Genomic DNA, 20613 nt, shown 5'->3' with positions numbered 1-20613 from the left:
TGTTGCAAGGCTCAACTGATTTGTACTACCTATATTCTCAAGAAGACGATTGACCTAACACCATCAAAATAAGATAAATTTGTCTTCACTTTTCTATATGCTTTCATACTTGAACAATAATAATATATCCTGAGTAACGGTAATTACTACCTAGCAAAATAAGAATCTTCCGAAACACCGCAGTTTAGTTTAACTCCTTCATTTTTTTCAGTTAAAAATTAACGTAAAATTCGAAAGATTGTAGTTATCAAAACTTTATAAGGAGAATTATGCATTATAAACGCATGTCGGAAATACTTATATGTGTCAGGATTACTAGAAACAATCGTTTTGTAAATCCTCCTTTTGACAACAAGAGCTAGGAATTTCGTAATTCTTAATTTTACGCATCCTGCCGGTAAAATAGTACATTATATATCAAGGTAGAGAAGTACAGTATTATTGCCTGAGCACCAAGATTACATCTCGAGGCGCTTGCGCAGAGGGGTGTAAGGTGCGAAGGCAATAATAGACTTCTCTACCGTGGTAAGTATATATACTATTTTTTTCACTACTAGTACTTGAAATCCTCTAAATTAACATATTATATTGATAAGAAAATGAACGGTTGACAGAATTTTTTGTTTATTAATTTAACATGTCAATCAAGTACGTAGAAGTAGTAGGTACAAGTCAAACAGGCCGTATTTTGTTCTGTCATTGAGATATTTTCAAAGAGTAATTTCGTTCGAATTTTTTCAAAATGTGATGATTTTAAGTAAGTAATATACCTGGAAATGGCGGATGGTGGCAATTATTCTTTTTAGAGAACTTGTCTAAACGTTTATTGAGCGAAATTTCGGGCTGTGTTTTCTAAAAGTGACAGCGTGACAGTTCTCATTATTGACTACTAGTTAATAATGTCCAAATTATTAACCACTTTATGCGACTGGCCGAATGACAAATAGTCCAAGCCAAAAAAAAAAATTAACCACTTTGAACAAATGCCGAGAAAGCCTACTTTACAAGTGGAAAAAAGGTTAATAATCATGTCATCAGACGCTAGTAGTGAAAAAAAACTATTACATTATTATTAAAACAATAGTTAACTATTATTATCGTGACGTACGTCAGGAACAACATTATAATTAGTTTTTAGATCGAAAAAATCGGTCGCATGAGTGAAAAGATAAACATTTTCAGAAATTGGCCGCCATCTTGAATTCTGGACTTCCGGTTCAGATTTCGAGATGCCAACATCGATATTCGTGTTCAGCAGGTACCAATTAGTAAAAAAAGCCTTGTTGGCCAAATGTTGTCTGAAATGCTCCTAGGGCAGAAAAACTTCGAAAAGTGAACCAGTCTATTTTATTTGGCGGGCGGACCCGCATCCCAACTGGAAACCTTTCAAAAATGTGTACATCCTGGTGCGGGTTGTACCGTTGTACGGGTATATTGAGGGGAGGGTGGAACGTGAATCATGTACATTGTACTTCCAAGTTATTATGTATGTTTGTTATAATGAATAAAAATTTATAAAAAAATTTAGCATTGTAGCATTTGGTAGAGATACAACATAATTATGTAAAGTACGACGCGATTCAGATCACCGGCATAATGAAAGGTGGAACACCGGCTTTATTCCTTTCCCATCTTCGATTATATTCTAACCTTACTTTACTCTTCAACCACTTCCTGTTGTGATTGTGTACAGTTTTTGTTTTTTTGATTGTAGTACATTGCATCTAATAAGCTTTGCAAAATGGGACGCAAAGTCACTATTGCTACAGCAACATTAAATCAATGGGCACTTGATTTTGATGGGAATCGCGAACGAATTTTGGAATCTATTTTGGAAGCAAGAGAAATGGGAGCTACCCTTCGAACAGGACCAGAATTGGAAATTTGGTATTGTGACCTTTTGCTAATCACATTTTAAATATAATACATATCGGATGCAAGAGTTTGGAAACCTGATATTGAGACTGCTTGTCTTTGTAGCGGTTACAGTTGTGAAGATCACTTTTACGAAAGTGACACGTTTCTACACAGTTGGGAAGTTTTGTTGGAGTTACTAACGGCACCTTTGTGCAAAGACATTTTAATTGATGTTGGTATGCCTGTGATGCATAAAAATGTCGCCTACAACTGCAGGGTAGTGTTTTTAAATCAGAAGATTATCCTGATACGGCCCAAAATGTACCTATGTAATGACGGAAATTATCGCGAATCTCGTTGGTTTTCTGGATGGCAAAAGGTATGTTTCATATCGAAGAGTTACCTGTTAGTTAATTAAACGTTGAAGCATCGTGAAACTGAGGAGTATTACCTTCCTCGAATGATTTCTTCAGTTACTGGTCAAAGTGTTGTGCCATTCGGAGATGCTGTGATCGCCACTAGGGATACATGTTTAGGTAAAGCTCTCAGCTCTGTGTGTTATTAATTGATTTTCACGGTAGGATTTGAGATTTGTGAAGAATTGTGGGTTCCGCAGAATCCTCACATTGCCATGTGTCTGGATGGAGTCGAAATATTTTGTAACGGTTCTGGAAGTTACACTGAACTCAGGAAGGCCTATATCGCCTTTGATTTGGTGAAAAGTGCCACGCTGAAGTGTGGGGGCTGTTATGTATTTAGTAATCTGAGAGGAGGTGACGGTCAGAGAGTGTACTTTAATGGCGGATCATGTATAGCAGTCAATGGTGATATAGTTAATTATTGCCAACAATTTTCGCTTCAGGATGTGGTATGTGCAATTTGTTTTGTGACGTCAATTATTGCTTTACATCTTTTAGGAGGTCATTGCTGCGACAATTGACTTGGAAGATATTAGAGCGTACCGTAATGGTATACGATCGCTAACACATTTAGCGGCGTCTGCTCCTTCGTATCCCCGTGTCAACATTGATTATTCTTTGTGTCCTCAGTTTGATACCATGTTACCAGTTTCAGTTCCTGTTGCGGTTCAGTACTTAACACCAGAGGAAGAAATTGAAAAGGTAATAACGTATTTTCCATGCATTCGGTATGTAGGTATTTAGAAAGAATATTCTTGTTGACTACGGATGAAAATGAAATTGTACCTAATGCATCTTCTGTACAAATGTATCTAGGTCTCGACCTAGGTATTTTTACACCCTTTTTTTTGGAGGAATAGGTCAAAATTTATATTATACTAAAATGCGATCTAGCCGCTATGAATAAATAATCCTATATTGATAATGTAAACACATTCAATTTTTTTTGAATAGTATGATCTCTGAATAGAGACCTGGACAGTCCCTCAATACTTTATGTAATGGAGTTTGGCAGTAAACCTTAACTAAAAGATTTAAGTGTAGTGCAGTGGCACTGAGGGTCCCTGATTCGAATCCGGGTTTCGACATCTAGGTGTATAGTGGGTTAGCATGGTAGAAGAGCAGCATTGTTTATCTTAAAATAAAGACATATAAATGAATATCCAATGTTCCAATGTTGTTTATTTCATCAGAGGAAAACGTAATCTCTGCTCTTTTTTTTAGGGACCAGCGTGCTGGTTGTGGGATTACCTCAGGAGATGCGGCCAAGGCGGTTATTTCTTACCCCTGAGCGGGGGAGTAGATTCATCCAGTACGGCGCTAATTGTGTACTCGATGTGTTCCATGATTGTTGCTGCCGTTCAAGCGGGAGGTTTGTATACATTTCAGGGCCGATTCTACAATGCAGGTATATACCGAGAATAAGCTATACCTAGAATAAATGCAGACGGTTGCGTTGGTTACAATTGTGTCAACCAATGAGATACATGTTGCTATGGCAGTTATTCCAAGGATATCTTATTCTGCGTAAAAGTGTAATTGTAAAACCGGCCCTTAATCTATCACAATTCTTTAATAACAGAAAATAATTTTGTGACACACGAAATTCCAGCTTAGCTCGGCTAAAGGCACTTGAGATAGCTTTGTTTTTAGCAAACAGCTAGTTTTCCCTGAAAGCCTTGAACCTAAACTAAATAGCTATAGCTTTGGATATTAATGTGAAAAAAAAATGTTAAAGGAGTTTCCTTCTATAACAATATAATAATAATAAATTAATTGGGCTGGAATACTATATAATATAATGTACAGGGTAGTCCAATTCTTATGGAAACACTCACATTTTAAGAGAAAGAAATGACCTAGGTGTCAGGAGCTCAATTTTCAAGAGAAAATCACTGGCATGTACAAAATTCAGCTGTCTCTAATCGTTTGGCCCGTAATGGGCGTTTCTCGAATGCAGTCGACTTTTTGAATGCGCCATAACTGTCTTAGTAAAGATAATTGATTTTGGCAAAATCTTTCTTACAACACTTTTTTATGTAGAATCCATCACGATTCACAGCTTTTATATAGGATAGGATGTTTGGTTTTTCATATACTGCCCTAAACTACATTTTTTCATATAGACCACCCTTATATTTTTGGGAGTTTGAAAAGACTGAAAAATTTCCTAAATGTTGATGTATCACTCGTTATATTTATGTTAAATATTATTTGTAATATTTCTTTTTATACATTAAAATATGTTTACTGCTAACATCTAAGTTTCTATGGCGAACAAAAGATGGCAGAATTGTTTAAAAGGACAATTTCTTGGTTGTTTGGAAATTTTTATTCGTTCCAAATATTGTTAATTTCAAAAACACATTAAAAACAAAGGACGTGAAAACTCATATGAATAAAACAAATAAATATAATTATATATAAATAAATAATGCAGATAATCAAGAAATTCGTTGTAAACGATCCTGCCATCTTTTGTTCGCCATGGGAACCTAGATGTCTGCAATAAAAATATTTTAATGAATATAATGTAATATTAGAAATAATATTTAATATAAATATAATAATAAGTAATACATCAAAATTTAGGAAATTTTACACACTTTTCAAAAACTCCAAAATATACAGGCTGATTCAAATTCGAGGGCCACGGCCACCATGAGGATCTTGGAAACAGTAAGAGATAGGTGGATAGTTTAAATTTGGCGCAGTTGCGTATTTTGATGCTTAACAATATGCAGTTTTGAAACTAAAATTCAGACTACTTTCGGAGATTACGAAATTTTGCAAAATCGTTTTTATTTTTTACTGAAGTTATTTAAAAATATATTTCGAAATAAATGACACATTACTTGTTTCCCTCTACAAGATGCTACTTTGTTCATACATGTATTTTTTAGATACAAAAGTACTTTCTGATGTTCGAAGAATAGTCGCCGACGGCGAGTATGTACCAACACACGCAACCGAGTTGTGCAAGCGGATGTTTGTGACTTGTTACATGGCTTCTGAAAATTCCTCAAAGGAAACGAAAAATTACGCTGCTCTATTAGCGTCACAAATTGGAAGGTTTTTATTAGCACACAGATTTTGAGTTCATTCACTCCCCTGCTTTTAGCTACCACATGGTAATATCAATTGATCGAGTAGTAAGCGCCGTATTGGAAATCTTCAGTACAGCCACCGGACTGTTTCCGAAATTTGCTGCAAAAGGAGGCTGTCCTCGTCAAAATATCGCCTTACAAAATATCCAAGCTCGATTACGCATGGTTCTGTCCTATCTCTTTGCCCAACTGATGTTATGGGTACGAGGGAGACCCGGAGGTCTCCTAGTGCTTGGTTCTGCAAATGTAGATGAAGCCCTCAGAGGTTATATGACCAAGTACGACTGCTCAAGCGCAGATATCAATCCAATTGGTGGGATTTCTAAGAACGATCTGCGATCATTTTTAAAACACGCCAAGGAGAAATTTAATGTACCAATCATAAACGACATACTCCGCGCGCAACCAACCGCCGAACTGGAACCTCTCACTGACGGAAAAATTATTCAAACTGACGAGGCGGACATGGGAATGACCTATGACGAATTAAGTGTCTTTGGAAAACTCCGTAAGCAACATAAATGTGGTCCATATTCGATGTATTGTAAACTTGTACAAACATGGTCGAGTTGGTGTACTCCGAAAGAAGTTTCTGAAAAAGTGAAACATTTCTTCAGGTAAGATTCTTAATTTGGATAGGAGGGTTATTATGCTCTTTAGACTTCATATTTGGACCCTTTGTAACGCCTCTCTGTGACTAGAGTCGTCCGACCCTCCCAACCTTTTGCCCTGATGTAGGTTTTTTGTGCAACGGATGTATTGTTTGAAATGTGCTGTTTTATATTTGGTTTGATCGTTTTTAAAAGTGCAGGGATTTTTATACTGGATGTCCCATGACAAAAACAAAGGACACCTCAGAATATTTTGAAAATTCATTTAAAATATTTTGTAACATCGGGTTGGGCGGGAAAGAATTGCAACGCGCCTCTAGAAGGGTAAGGGAATTGGCCACGGCTAGCCAGGGGAAACGGGTCTTCCAATGAAACCATCCTCAAGGTTTGAGAAAGCTCATATAATTTTTGGGCGTAAATAAAAATATAAACTAAAAATAAAATAACAATGCAAGTTGTGTGAAACAACGGGACGTTACAGAATAACGCCACCCTAGAAAACATTGCATGTCCACTAAACAACTGCAAGTCAACCACAACCCACAACAAAGTGTTGGAGTTTGGAGGGTTATTATGATTTATTTTTTGATTGTGACAATTTTAGATGATACAGTAGTGGCAGGATTTCTTAAATTTTTTTAAATTTTGTTACATGGGCGAGTAGTCCTGAAATACTGTCCTTGACTTTTTAAATGCATTTGAAAGCTTGTGGCGCCGGTGAGTCATGGGATGTGACATGATTAGTTTAGATTACAGGAAAGATTTTGTTTATTTTGTAGGCGGCGTTCGCGTTAACGGAGCTTCGTGGCGTGTCAATCAGACAATTCGCGTTGAACCGCGAGAGCAGTCGCGTTGATAAAAAGTGGTTTTATTTCCCGTTACAAAGTTTGGGGCCCACTTGCTTATTTTGAATGGAATTTCTGGGAACATTTCATGACGAGTCTCACCGGGTTTCCGTGTAACTATTGTCCACTGTTTTTCAATTGGGTCTCTTGATTATTTTTTTTAACTTTAAAAGATGTGGCTTTATTTTTAAAATGTGATACAGCTTATGTTAATTAGCACCAGCTGGATTGCAAAAACCTTATAGACACACCTGCTTATTAATCATATTGTCTGATTTCAGATGTTACGCCATTAACCGACACAAAATGACCATTCTGACTCCATCATATCACACTGAGTCGTATAGTCCAGATGACAACCGTTTTGATCATAGGCCATTTTTGTATCGAGCAAACTGGTCGTGGCAGTTTAGAGCAATTGACAAACAAGTTTGTATTATAGTATCTTTATGCAGATTGTTTGGACCGGTTATTTTTTAGTTGGAATGTCTAACGAACATGAAGAAGTCTAATTCTGATAGCTTGCGCACTGGAAATGCGAAAAGTGAGGCTGTTCCTCGGCAACGTGTAGGCATTCATGTGTAAATTCTTGTTTTTATTATGTTTTTTATTTGTTATGTGGTGCTTTTTCTTAGACATGTTACATCTTTTATATGTACACTACCTTGATGGTACAATAAATTTTAGCTTATTTTTATTAATATTGCTCCATTGCACATGCTCATTCTATAAGTTTAGTGGTTTTGGGCTTTCAACATGCTTTCAATAAAATCTACTCAAGTCACAGGTAGTTGGGTATTTAAAGATTGATCTGAAGGGCCTCGTCTGAGGAGATTAACAGTGTAGTCTTTGTTGTACCTGTATCATTACCATGGATTCTGAATAAGGAAAGCAAAATTCCCTTACTTTGGCTCTCTAAGACTTCCTAGTACCTATGGATTTCACGCACAAACCGTTTGAGACATAGACGTGCAAATCAGAATGCTTTTCTTTGAAAATATTGACATGCACCTTGAATTTTTTTAAATGGTAACAGGTCATGTGATACGCCATTCATGATTAAGGCATTGAACTATAAACAACGTAACTGGCAGAGCAACCGGTATAGGCGACAAATGCGTACCGTTGACGCCATGCGACAGAATGAGGTTATGGTATAACTATTTCACTCTCATCGCGCCCAGTATGTTTATTAGCACGCCTGATAGAAGCAGAAAATACAACTGTATCAAGTTAAGTGAAATAGAAACATTTTGGATTTAATGTTAGTAGCTATATGCATTGATTATGTGTATAATCAATGCTATATGTAACATAGATGCAATCTGTTCACCCAACAGATGCAGTTAAGCCACTCCCAATAAGTTTTGGCCAATGTAATAGCAGACCCGTTTCACAGTCACAAAAATTATAAAAACCGGGAAATTTAAAATCGCATGTCACATTGTATGACTAAGTTATAAAGTGTTATGTTTGAATATTGACTTTTGAACACACAGCAGTGCATACTTTCAAATTGTTTATTAAGTTCAAAAGAATTATTTTGTTCGTATAATTAAATGAAATTAACGGCAAACTGAGGCAAAGCAAAATACAAAACGCAATGACAGGTTTGACTTAAGGATGTCAATTCAGATACGGCAATTTTAATTGGAAGCAAATAGATGCGTGTGTTACAGGTTTTGAAAATTCGGCCAATTAAAAATGTTCATTTAAATTTACCGGGAATTTTTTGGAAGGAGCTTAACTGCATCTATTGGTAAATAGATAATAGCTACAATTAAGTATCTATAGCGTTCGCAGCTTCGCACCTCCAAATGCAGTATGGTGCTTATACAGGGTGGTGACTTGCGTAACGCATCATAGGGATTTCAATGTGAAATTCATAACATGCGATTATTGGCTTCCCAAATTATTTTAGAGCAAAAATGTATTAAGGTTTTTTGTAGAAAACATTTTTTTACTCCAATCAACCGCATTAGTTTTCAATTTTTTTCAGATAAAGACGGAAAATTGAAAAAATAAAACCCGCATCTTTTTCAATAATCTGCGATGCCATGGAATTTTCTAAAACAAAAAGATATCCAGTTATCAATTAGCAGCAGATCGAAATGGATTTGACAGCACACCTTGTGTCGATTTACAATGTATGTTTTTCTTAAGGTGCGAGCGACTTCCGAAATAGGATCGTGCCGATGTTGAACGAAAAGTCTTTTTGTTTAACATTGAGACGATACTATCCCGGAAGTCGCTCACATCTTTAGAAAAACATAGATTGTAGACCGGGATCAAGTGTTCTATGACCGGCAATCTTTCCTGGCGAGAGGTTTGTAATTGATTGTGTTGGTCCAGACGCCTAGTCCACCACTGGCGATCTGCAGATTTGTTTAAATTTTTGTGGGTAACGTTATGTAACCTGTTGGTCACTTCCTTCCCAACTATAATAATCCATAGTAACAAACCTGCTATTATTTTTATTTATTTAAAAAACAATATTTTCCATTATATAGGTTGTGTGAAAAAGTAATTACGGCCCTGCAAGTTCGTCAAGCTGTCATGCCATTTGGAATCTTCTCATTGGTTGCTTAACGGTGCTTCTCATTGGCCACTTAAAAAATTTTCTATTTATCGTTCAATTCATCCTCCGAGCTGCCTTCTTCTATGTTTATTAGTTTTTTTCGGTAAGTACTAAATTGTGAACAAATTAAAGCATTTTGATTGATAATCGGTGGTGGACGATTCCAATTGGGCCTTCAACTCCATCATTTTTGACGACCGATAACCGCAGGAAAGGATTTAATTAATCATCACCAGTTTAGGTTAGAATTACTATTTGTCATTTACAAATTAATAAACCAGAGAAATAAAGTTTAAAAGATTCATTTGAAATAAGTATGCACGTTTACCGTTAATTAATATTAATAAGTTCAATAACCTGGGGTGGGAAATTGAATCATCCATTGCCACCCTTTCAGACCTATACTAATTTTAATTAAATTAAAAAGGGAAATTCTTGCATCATACACTTCCATAAATGCGGCGTATGAATAATTCTTCTCTAATTGCAGGTCTAGTTTGAGGCATAAGAAGAAATGGGAAAATTAGTAAGAGTTATTTGTACGTTATATCTACTGGTAGCAATTTCGGCTGTGAATCGTGCAGAGGAGGATCCTGATGAATTCGTAAGTTTTTGTTGTCTAAAGTGTAGATCTAAGGAAAATAGTAACGTATTCTAGCAATCAGTTTCCGTTAATTTATCACTTATTTAATTGTGGTTAGATTTCCTTTTCGAAATGTTAATTCGATTTCCTTATTTAAGTGCTTAAGTACTTAGAAATATTTGCTTCATTGTGTACTGAAGTACTTAGATAGATGAGGGGCACACAAGGTACAAATGATAATTACCTTATTATCTTGAACTGTTTTGAGTTAATTAGTCATGGGACTTATTAAAGTTGGTATAGTTTTTGGTTTCTTATTGTTCACAAAGGAAATGTAAACTATTGTAATCGGTATTGGCTCGAAATCTTTCTTGGACATCTAGCTACAGCTCTTCCCCAATGACTATTGGTGCAGAAATAATGAAGATGAGTTCAAATGTTTTTTGTTGTAATTTTGTGTAATTACTTTTGCAGGAATCTTTTTATTTTGTGAAACTTTACAAGAGGTTCACTTCAAAAAGAAATGTACACCTCATTTGTGTTGTAGCTATTTGCAACATTACTTAAGGATTTTGTATCTACTTTTATATTTCATTTTATGGCATTTGTTAAATTGACATGTTAACAGGTTTGAGTGAGTAGGCTAAGGGCCGATTCTACAATGAAGGCACGATACACTTACAACGGTATGCTCTTGCGCATCTAGTGTGACGTCACGTGCGAACAAAACCACAGAATATAGAGCAAAATTACGCTTCTTAGATAGACAAATCACACTGATATGTGTAGAGATCGTCGCGTCGGGTATTTCTGGGATTTAGCGATCGTATGAAATAAACTCTAACCAAAAATATAGGCTCTAAACATGAAGTGCGGCTTTTTAAGTAAATATTATGTAATTAATGCGTTATCAAAAGATCTAATCTCTCCTCCGTTTTCCTGTTATTTTGATTTTCATTATTACGTGGTGGTTTTAAAGTAGGTACAGGATCAGGTTTCAAATGTCCGCTATTTTTAAAAGTGTAATTAAGAAGTCGTTCCCATAGCGGTGCTTCAAAACGGCTGGATTCAAAATGGACAGAACAAATACAGACTATAAAATTAAACAGCAATGTAAATACTAAAATACACCATTTTTCAAGTTAATTTTATCATTACAACGACATGCAACAATCCATTTTCGAGAAAAGTCTTCAATGTCTGGAAATCGAAAGTATTATATTTCCGTTCCTTTTGATTTTCTATTAGAATTGCTCCATTGAACCACTACACAACCTGGCATTTTGGAATTTTCACTAGCGATTAATTATATCAACAAATTAACGCTAAAGCTCGTAGATACAACTGATCAGTTGCAAACTGTCACGCGTGACATGTGTACTGGATCGTGAATAAACATTTGAATTTTGGCGCCACACGTTCGCAGGTGACGTAATGCGCAGTAGAAAACGCGTTTGAGAAAAATAATGAGCATACCGTGTGTAAGTGTATCGTGAATGAAGGTATATACCAAGAATAAGCTATACTACCTAGAATAAATGTCGACGGTTGCGTTGCTTACCATTGTGTCAACCACAACAATTCTGTTTCTATGGAAACCATCTCGGTGCAGAACCTAAGCTTGCTATTTTTGCCGTCTCTAAATTAAATTCAGAATTGTCAGAAGCTTTACAATGATTTGTATGGCTTCTGCTATAAAATAAAGTTTTCTATAATACACGACAATAAAGGGAAATTGACCATCTCGTGAAACATCTTTCACTCGAAGGTGCCCTTTATCGTCTTGTATAATAAATAACTATTTCAGAGATTTAATACTGTAAACAGCAGACAGTCGGTTAATTCTTAACCAGCCACTGGAGAGTGTATTGTTTTCTTAGTTTCATAAAAAGTCAAAAACCAAGAGGTGCCCTATTATAAACAACTATCAGGCTTCACCCAATTTCTTTAGCTGATTGTAACCATTCACGCCTTGTGCCGCCGCGAATAAGGACTCTCAGCAATTCAATGTTTAAGCAGGCATAATGCAAGGTTCATAAGGTAACTAACAGCTCCAATTTTTGCAAGTTTTTCGGCAGTGTATGGTGGGTTGATACATATTAGACATTACTATCATTAAGAAATGACCAATAGAATCAAACGTTTATTGTCCCTCACTAACCAACCCTTCCATACCTTTGTTTCTATTGGCTATTTCTTAATGACCTAATGACTGTGTAAACCCACCATTAGTCGCCCTTAATGATTTACAACTACTGGAAGTACTAATTTCACGCACACTAATATGACGATGAGATTGACAACAGCTGCTCCGAGAACTTGCAATTCATTATCTTCCGCCAAAACCGGCGTCCGTTTAAATCTCCTTGGTCGCTTTACACTGCCAGTGGCTGTAAATCTATCCAACACCTTTTGAAACAGGCATAGATCTTTGTTCTGCCAGGATATCTCCCAGCGTACACTCGTGACACCAGCAAACAATTCCAGTAACGCTCTCTAAGAATAAACACTATATCAACCATTCCTGCTTGAGTATGGAACATTTTTGCAACGTTGATTAAAAAACAATCTGAATTGAACATCTTTTGTTTTTTACAAGTTGGCGTTTCGACTTGGTTTTTCTCTGAAATTTTCTTATGGTCAACTTTTGACAAAAAAAAGGGTATAACAGCGAAATCGTCAAATTTAAGGGTATAACATGTTACATAAAAAAATTAGTATTTTTAAGTAGGTACGTTCCAAATCAGTAATAAAACATGGGGTATTCCATTTAAAAAAACGCAAGTTTGATACGCCACTGAAATACAGCACGCCCCTGGTAATCAAAAATATTTTAGAAATATGGCGAAAGTAAAGGCCAATTCATACTATAGCTCAGGTGACGCTGTGACGCTCCGCTCAAAATATTGTAACATGCTATTTCAATAGGAATATTCACATTTGACGGTCAGAACATGTTCATAGAAATGCACGCTACAATAATTGACCGGACCGTGATCTGACCGATAATGTGAATTGGCCTTAATTGTATACCAGTTTGGTCTAAGACTTTTTTCGGTATCTTTTATTGTAAAGGAATTATGATCCGAGGCGTCTTAGATGCTACACCCTGTATATGATATGAGGCAAGTGAGATTAAATTGTAAAATACATGTATAAATATAAATCCCAAAGCAAGAAGCTATTGGATACAGAGAATATTCTTAGCGATTCAACACAGTAATACTATCAGTGTTATGGGTTCCATTCTTCGACAGTGTAGTCTAGATGTGTTCTATCCTTAATTAATACCCTTGTTATAAAGATTTACCATAGTATATAATGTAAACAGAAAATCAATTTTCTTAACAGTTTCTATTTGAGAATTCTTAAATATTTCCCAAGTTTAGAAAGTGGTTCCATATTTCTTAAATGTTTCTAGTATTACCTACATATTTCTGGAAATATAATTAATAAATTAAAATATCACTACAACTTTGATAAAGTTAGCAGCAATCCCATATCATCATACCTATCAAACAGATTTCGATCTACTAAGGTAAATAGTGAAAATCTCTTATTTTGAAAAATTGGTATAGGAGGGCCACAAGGTTCTGTTATAGGCCCACTCCTTTTCTTGATATTTTCGTTACTGTATGCCTAAATTTTCTAAATGTATTCAATATGCAGATGACACTACGATGCTTATTAGCAACAATGACTTAAATCAGACCAACTCCAATGCTTTACACACGTCGGAAGTGTGTAATAATTGACCCTAGACTGAATTTGGCGGAATACTGAATCTCTCGCTAAGCTAATTACTACTATAATATATACCTCTTGCGGTGACTTGGATAACTTATCCACAACTGATTTAAAATTAGCTTATTTGTCTTGCAAACAGACTACAGATCCATTTATGCTATTGCAACGTTGTATGGGTTACCTGTTCCAGCTCATGAAGGCTATTTTAATTACAGCGTGCCTCCTTGATGGTGTTGAATCTGTTGAAAAGACGTTTGTCGTCTCTTTTTTACCACCCGCACGTTAATAAGGGAGGTATTGCTTTGGGGTAAACAATGACCCCCACTTTTTTTTACGGATATACACGTTTTGAAGCACTAGGAATCCGAATCAAAGAAAATCTCGATATCAATCGGTCTGTCTGTCTATACTCTCATTATCAGCTAAACCGATTTGAACCAAATTTGGTTATCCTTAGACATCAGTGTACGTCACTTATGATATTATGACAATATTTGTGCAGGAAAACATATCAAAGGCGCGAAAGAATCGCACAAAAATCTAGGAACTTTAACTTACTGCGTGAAATAATAATTTTTAAACCAATATCATGGTCGATTCAATGTAAGAAAATTGTAAGTTGGGTCTATCACACGTCTACTAGTGGAGAACATATTATGGAGTTTTCTTACGAAAAGCACGTTCGGGCAAACCGGAATAGGTACGAACAAAATTTATGTCTAATTGTAGGGAACTAAATTTCCTACAAAAAAGTCATGGTATCGTCCAGCCCTAGCCGTATATTAGGTTTTAAATAGATTTTTAAAAAATTAATGTCAACTACTAAAACAATTAGGTTTATCTGAGAATTATTGTTACCTTTTGTTTCTAAGGCATTTGCTTAAAAATTGATCGCAACGCCATAAAAAGTCAATATCTATGTTATTATGGTAATAAAATTTAAAATTAAATATATCTTTCATGGCCACTTCGCGAATTACTAAAAAAAAACGCTTACCTACCTTCAGTAAATTCTACTACTTTTTTTATTGACTAAGAAATCGTCTTCGTTGTAGGATGCCGATGAAGCAACAGTAGAAGTTGAAAGTGAACCTTCAACGGTAGACGTTCCCTACGAAAGCCCCACACCAATTGATCAAAATAAAGTGTATCTCGCTGATCATTTCGATGATGCAGCACAATTTTCTAAAAGATGGATAAAATCCAAAGCGAAAAAGGACGGTATTTCAGAAGAAATAGCAAAATATGACGGTATATGGGAACTTGAGGCACCTTTGAAAGATGCGTTAGTGGGTGATATGGGCTTAGTTTTAAAATCTAAGGCGAAACATGCAGCCATTGCATCGTCCTTGATTAAACCTTTCGTTTTCAATACGAAGCCGTTGATTGTTCAGTATGAAGTTATTCTGCAAGATGGGCAAGAGTGTGGGGGCGCATACTTAAAATTATTAAGTGACGGTACCGATACAAGGAACTTAGGGCAGTTCACTGATAAATCTCCATATACCATAATGTTTGGACCAGATAAGTGTGGCAACGATCATAAATTGCACTTCATATTCAGGCATAAAAATCCTCGCAATGGAAGTGTTGAAGAAAAACATTGTAAGAAACCAACCGAGCGCCTTGAGGATTACTTTTCCGACAAATTGCCACATTTATACACTCTCATACTAAATCCAGACAACACGTTTGAAATAAAGGTTGATAAAACCGTCATCAACTCTGGCAGTTTATTGGAAGACTTCACCCCGAGTGTAAATCCTCCTTCCGAAATCGACGATCCAGAAGATAGTAGGCCGGAAGATTGGGACGAACGAGAGAAAATTCCCGATGCTGAGGCCGTCAAACCTGAAGACTGGGACGAAGACGCACCCGCGCAGATAATAGATGAGTTTGCCACAATGCCATCCGGTTGGTTAGAAGACGAACCTACACACATTCCTGATCCTAATGCAAAAAAACCCGTCGATTGGGATACAGAAATGGACGGCAGTTGGGAACCTCCCCTCATCGACAATCCCGTCTGCGCCGACGCTACCGGCTGTGGCAAATGGGAACCTCCCCTCATCAATAATCCTAACTTCAAAGGAAAGTGGAGAGCTCCTCTAATAGATAATCCCAATTACAAAGGAAAGTGGAGGCCGAGACGTATACCCAATCCAGAATTTTTCGAAGATAAAGAACCATTTAAGATGCACACTGTTGTAAGTAGCGTAAATTTTTTTTTTTGCACACGTCTATTTGCAACTTCCTTTTAGTCCGCTGTAGGTTTCGAATTATGGTCTATGTCCAAAGATATTTATTTCGATAATATTATTATTACCGACGACCATTATGTTGCTGAGCATTGGGCGGCGGCCACATTTGAAAAGAAACGTCAAAAGATCGCACGGGATTCTGTAAGTTAATAAGAACATACTCTGCAGATTTTTGTATCTTGTTCAATTTGTGATTGATATTGTCTTAAATGATAAAAGAAATCATGTTTTCAACAACAGAAGAGATAATACACATTATTTTCTAAAGTAAACCACAACATCTTTTTCATTATTACTAAATTGTATGTATTTATGATGATTGGGCTAATGTTTAATTGAAAACTGTGGGAACTGGGTTTTGTTATCCACTGAGCTATCATGGTTTGTATTGTATACAGTGTGTCCCTGGATGGACTGAACAAGAGGGAAAAAATTTTTAATTTTAACTTTACGCAAAAATGTAATTCTTTATAAAAATTTTTGCTTGCCTCAAAACCACCTATTCTGAAATAAAAATCTAGATATTCCTTTTAGCAGCTGAGAAAATTACAAAAAAACGCAAAATCTACAGCGGAAATTGTTCTAAGTTTCATGTTTTTGATTAAATCAGACTATCATTGTATCTTCCATGGCAAAAAATCACGGAAGCGATAAATTCTGTCAATGAAGATCCACAATGTTTATAAAGAATTTGTATGTAGAGCTGAAAAGTGTGTAGAGGTTGGAGGATACCACATTGAATAAAATAAAATGTTTCTCTTAAGCTCTAAGGTGTCTTTTTTAACTTGATTTGCTTATCAGGTTGCCATGGAAGATACAATGATAGTCTGATTTAATCAAAAACATGCAACTTAGAAAAATGTCCGCTGTAGATTTTGCGTTTTTTTTTGTAATTTTCTCGGCTGCTAAAAGGAATATCTAGATTTTTATTTGAGAATAGGTGGTTTTGAGGCAGGCAAAATTTTTTATAAAGAATGACATTTTTGCGTAAAGTTAAAATTAAAAAATTTTTCCCTCTTGTTCAGTCCATTCGGGGGGACACTGTATAACAAAATATTTTTCCAAATTTTGAAGTGGCATTTTTACCGTTGGCCATTTTTGTTGATTGATTCGGCTGCTATGGATACAATAAACAAAACAAAATCTCCACAAATCCGTGGCCTAGTACGGTAAAAAAGTAAGGTTTTTATTTTTGGTTAGTGACTAAAATTTTAAAAAAATGTAGTTTATGATACATCAATGTAATCAGGAAAAATAATGAAAAAAAATTAAGTTAAAATGTACAGGCTGTTGCACTTAAAAAATACCAACGTGCAGAAAAAATTTTTTACTACGCCACGGAATTCTATGTAAAAATATCTAAAACAGTTTTTACCTGTTTTCTATCTTACATGGGTAGTAAGATATGATTAAAAAAAGTCAAACTTTTTGTTTTCACCTTGTATTTATCTCTCCGAAAGAAACGTAGCTAGAGTGATTTTGTTTGTGGTATTAAAGTTTCACAAAAAACGTCAACGTCAAAAAGTCATTTCTTATACAGTGCGATCAATATTGAGTTGCTGCGCCGCTTCAATAAATTATGACGTTAGTAATCATTTGCCGCAACAGGCCTGGTGCACCAATACTAAAACATAACCTTAAAGTAAACTTTTGACGTTTAACCATATTTAACCTAAATCAACGATTAACCACCTTGTAAGTTTCCAAATTATGTGGAACTACATGAATAGCAAATTACTACAAAAATTGGAAACGATTTTATTTCTTTTACAACTCGTTAATATCGAAATAATTGGATAAATTACATGCACACTATAACAACTGTTCGAAGTGCTCGCCACCATTATTAAGACAGGGATCCACTCTTTTCTTCATGTTTTCGAAGACGGAATGTAACTACAGTTGCATAATGTTTCAAACGGTAGCTTCTATACCTGCTCGTAATTCGGCAATGGTGTGTAAACGGTTTCGAATACGTTGCCATCTCGTAAATTTGCCTGCACTAATTTAGGCGGCTTTGCAAGTCTGGACGAAGAGTTCTTGTAACACGGTTACTTTAAAGGATAGAAGTACAATTTTCTTCAGGCAATAGTGTCACACGTTCCGTATGAGATGCCCGTTAGTGGGACAAATTGTCGCAGCTGCTTTTTCCGACTTTGCTCAAGACGAGCAAGAACATCTTTTACAACCTCCTTATTAGCAATCACTAAGCGGCCAGGTGACTTCCCAGAAGAAAGACTTCCTGTATGTTAAACCGCTCAAGTAAACGATGAGCATTTCGGCGTATATTGTTGTAATCCTCGTCATGGTTGACAATCGTTTATCGAAACTCCTGTATACACAAACGTATCGAGTACTCCCAAACTCCACTTTCGTCTTTAGTACCATTACGGAAACAGGACAGCAAACACATCTTATTCTCTTCTAAAGTAAAAGGCTTGTCGGAGTAAACCTATTGCCTATTACACGCTACAACTAAAAAAACGTTTGTTTGTAATTTGCAAGTAATTTACCCACCTTGTAAATATTCGAAAGAAACTGGTAGTCTTGAAAAAAGCCGTTTTGAAAGGGACGAAAGTAATAAGAATCACAAATCATTGTTTGTAAAATTATAGGTTATGTTTTGTATTGGTACACATATACCTGGTTGCGGCAAATGGTTACTAATGTGATATTTTATAAGAGCGGCGCAGCATGTGATTATTGATCTCCCTGTATCTATAATTTGTTTAAATGTATAACGTCTAATAAGCAACCTCTTTGTATTGAAGATAATGCACACACTACCTACTGTTACATTGACATGTTATTTATACATAGTCATTAAAATAAGTATACTATACAGGCTGATTCAAAATCGAGAGCCACCATGGGGATAGGTAGGTAGTTTAAATTTGGCAAAGTCGCGTATTTTGATGCTTAACAAAATGCGGTGTTGAAGCTGAAAAAATTCCGATTACTTTCGAAGATGTCCAGACAAAAACAAAATTTTACAAAATCGTTTTTATTTTTTTCCGAAATTATTTAAAAAGCCATTCTGTTAAGCATCAAAATACGCAACTTTGCCAAATTTAAACTACTTATCTAGCGCTTACTGTTTCCGATTTCCCCACGGTGGCCCTCGAATTTGAGTCTACCTGTATAAAGTGGTACAGGTAAATATGTGGTTCGGTGATAGATCGAGTAATTTCTTTAAATTGTTTCGATGAAATTTCTTGTCATTTCAAAATGAAATGAACTAATCTGAAATCCACCAATCCCAGTGTTATCTTTGGTTGTACCTACAATAAAAATCGTCAATTACAGCAGTGATATACAATTCATTTTACTTGCACGTAGCGCACTTTCTGGGGATATTTGATGAAAGCAATTGGTTACCGGCCCAAACTAACGGGAGCCTTTTTTATATATTGTTTGATACCAGTCAGTGGTTACATATGGTATTTGTGTTCTTGTCTTAAACAGGTATTTTCATATTTCTTGTCTCACTCAGCTGTAATAGTATTGTTCAGTATGCTTGATGCAAAAATTACTTTTATCTTTTAACAGTAAATGCTTAGTTCCTAAGATAAATAATGTTTGTATTATTGCTAGCTAAGTAATGTATGCAATTATTAGGAAAGCGTAGTGCAGAGATTAGCCAATTTGACCAACGATTATCCTATCCTATGGATCGTCTACATCTTAGTCCTGGGCGTTCCTATTGTATTTATTTTGTACCTGTGCTGCAAACCAAAGTCTGCTAGTCCTACGGTAAGCTACTTACAAATCTAAGCCAGTCTCTGTGTGACTGCTTAGTTACAAAATCGTGCTGTAGTTTGCTGTATCAAGGCAATTACAAATACTTGCTATGCAAACTACCTTCAGCCTCACAGAAATGCAGCTTTCTTGTAATCATAGGAAAATGAAGAATTAAAACGTGCAGCTGAAGCAAAGAAGACTGATGCGCCTTCTCCGGATGACTTAGCGGCCCCTGGCATGTCTAATGCCAATAAAATAGATGAAAGTGTAGAAGATGATGAGGCCAGTGAGGATAAAGAAAAATATTCAGATAAGGATGAAGATGATGATGACGATGAAGATGAAAAGGATGCGGTAGTAAATTACAAAAAAAAAGTGTGCAATTTTAATCTGTTCATTTATAGGTAATATCCGATCAGAATGGTGAGGGTGACGTTCCTAGAAAGAGAAAGCCTCGAAAGGAATGATAGACTATCGTTTTGCACTAGCACCTGTTTTATAAAGTGAGTTGTACTGTATTTATTTATAGATCTAATTTAACAAAAAGGGAAACCAAGTTCTAGAGAAGTAAATTCATATAAATTTGGACACTATTGTTATACACATTACTATAGTGGCTATCTAGTGTTTTGTTTTGTTTACGTATTTGTTAATGGCGAGTTAGGTAGATTTTGTTATGAAAGTGTGTGTTCATATTCTGTACGTTATTGGTAACTGATGCATTTTACCAAACGGAAAATGTGTTTTAATCTGTAAGTTGTTATTTTGTATTACAAAATCATTTAAAGGGAATATTTAAGAAGAAATTAAAAGTGTTGCTGTCATTTTTATCAAGAAAATGTTGTTTCGTTAAGTCATCTGTAT

General features: G+C 35.7%; 2 protein-coding genes across 3 annotated transcripts; both read left to right on the top strand.

Moving 5' to 3' along the window:
- Window positions 1–1635: 1635 nt before the first annotated feature.
- Window positions 1636–7540, top strand: LOC116169432 (glutamine-dependent NAD(+) synthetase). Its single transcript, XM_031485517.1, has 10 exons — window positions 1636–1887; window positions 1981–2236; window positions 2285–2393; window positions 2439–2725; window positions 2775–2978; window positions 3501–3648; window positions 5180–5348; window positions 5398–6000; window positions 7121–7268; window positions 7320–7540. Exons 1-10 carry the CDS (start codon window positions 1742–1744, stop codon window positions 7422–7424), a joined length of 2175 nt encoding a protein of 724 aa, XP_031341377.1. The 5' UTR covers window positions 1636–1741; the 3' UTR covers window positions 7425–7540.
- Window positions 7541–9366: 1826 nt separating this feature from the next.
- Window positions 9367–20289, top strand: LOC116168170 (calnexin-like). 2 transcript variants are annotated; one of them, XM_031483847.1, is made up of 7 exons: window positions 9367–9520; window positions 9908–10021; window positions 14803–15954; window positions 16009–16149; window positions 19627–19761; window positions 19909–20103; window positions 20154–20289. In XM_031483847.1, exons 2-7 carry the CDS (start codon window positions 9932–9934, stop codon window positions 20214–20216), a joined length of 1776 nt encoding a protein of 591 aa, XP_031339707.1. In that variant the 5' UTR covers window positions 9367–9520; window positions 9908–9931; the 3' UTR covers window positions 20217–20289. The 2 variants fall into 2 exon arrangements, with proteins under 2 accessions (XP_031339707.1, XP_031339708.1); XM_031483848.1 differs by lacking the exon at window positions 9367–9520 and adding an exon at window positions 9521–9658.
- The last annotated feature ends 324 nt before the right edge of the window (window positions 20290–20613 follow it).

The sequence above is a fragment of the Photinus pyralis genome, unplaced genomic scaffold (genome assembly GCF_008802855.1).
Source record: "Photinus pyralis isolate 1611_PpyrPB1 unplaced genomic scaffold, Ppyr1.3 Ppyr1.4_LG4, whole genome shotgun sequence".
NCBI lineage: Eukaryota > Metazoa > Arthropoda > Insecta > Coleoptera > Lampyridae > Photinus > Photinus pyralis.
This window is presented reverse-complemented; position numbering and strand designations above follow the sequence as displayed.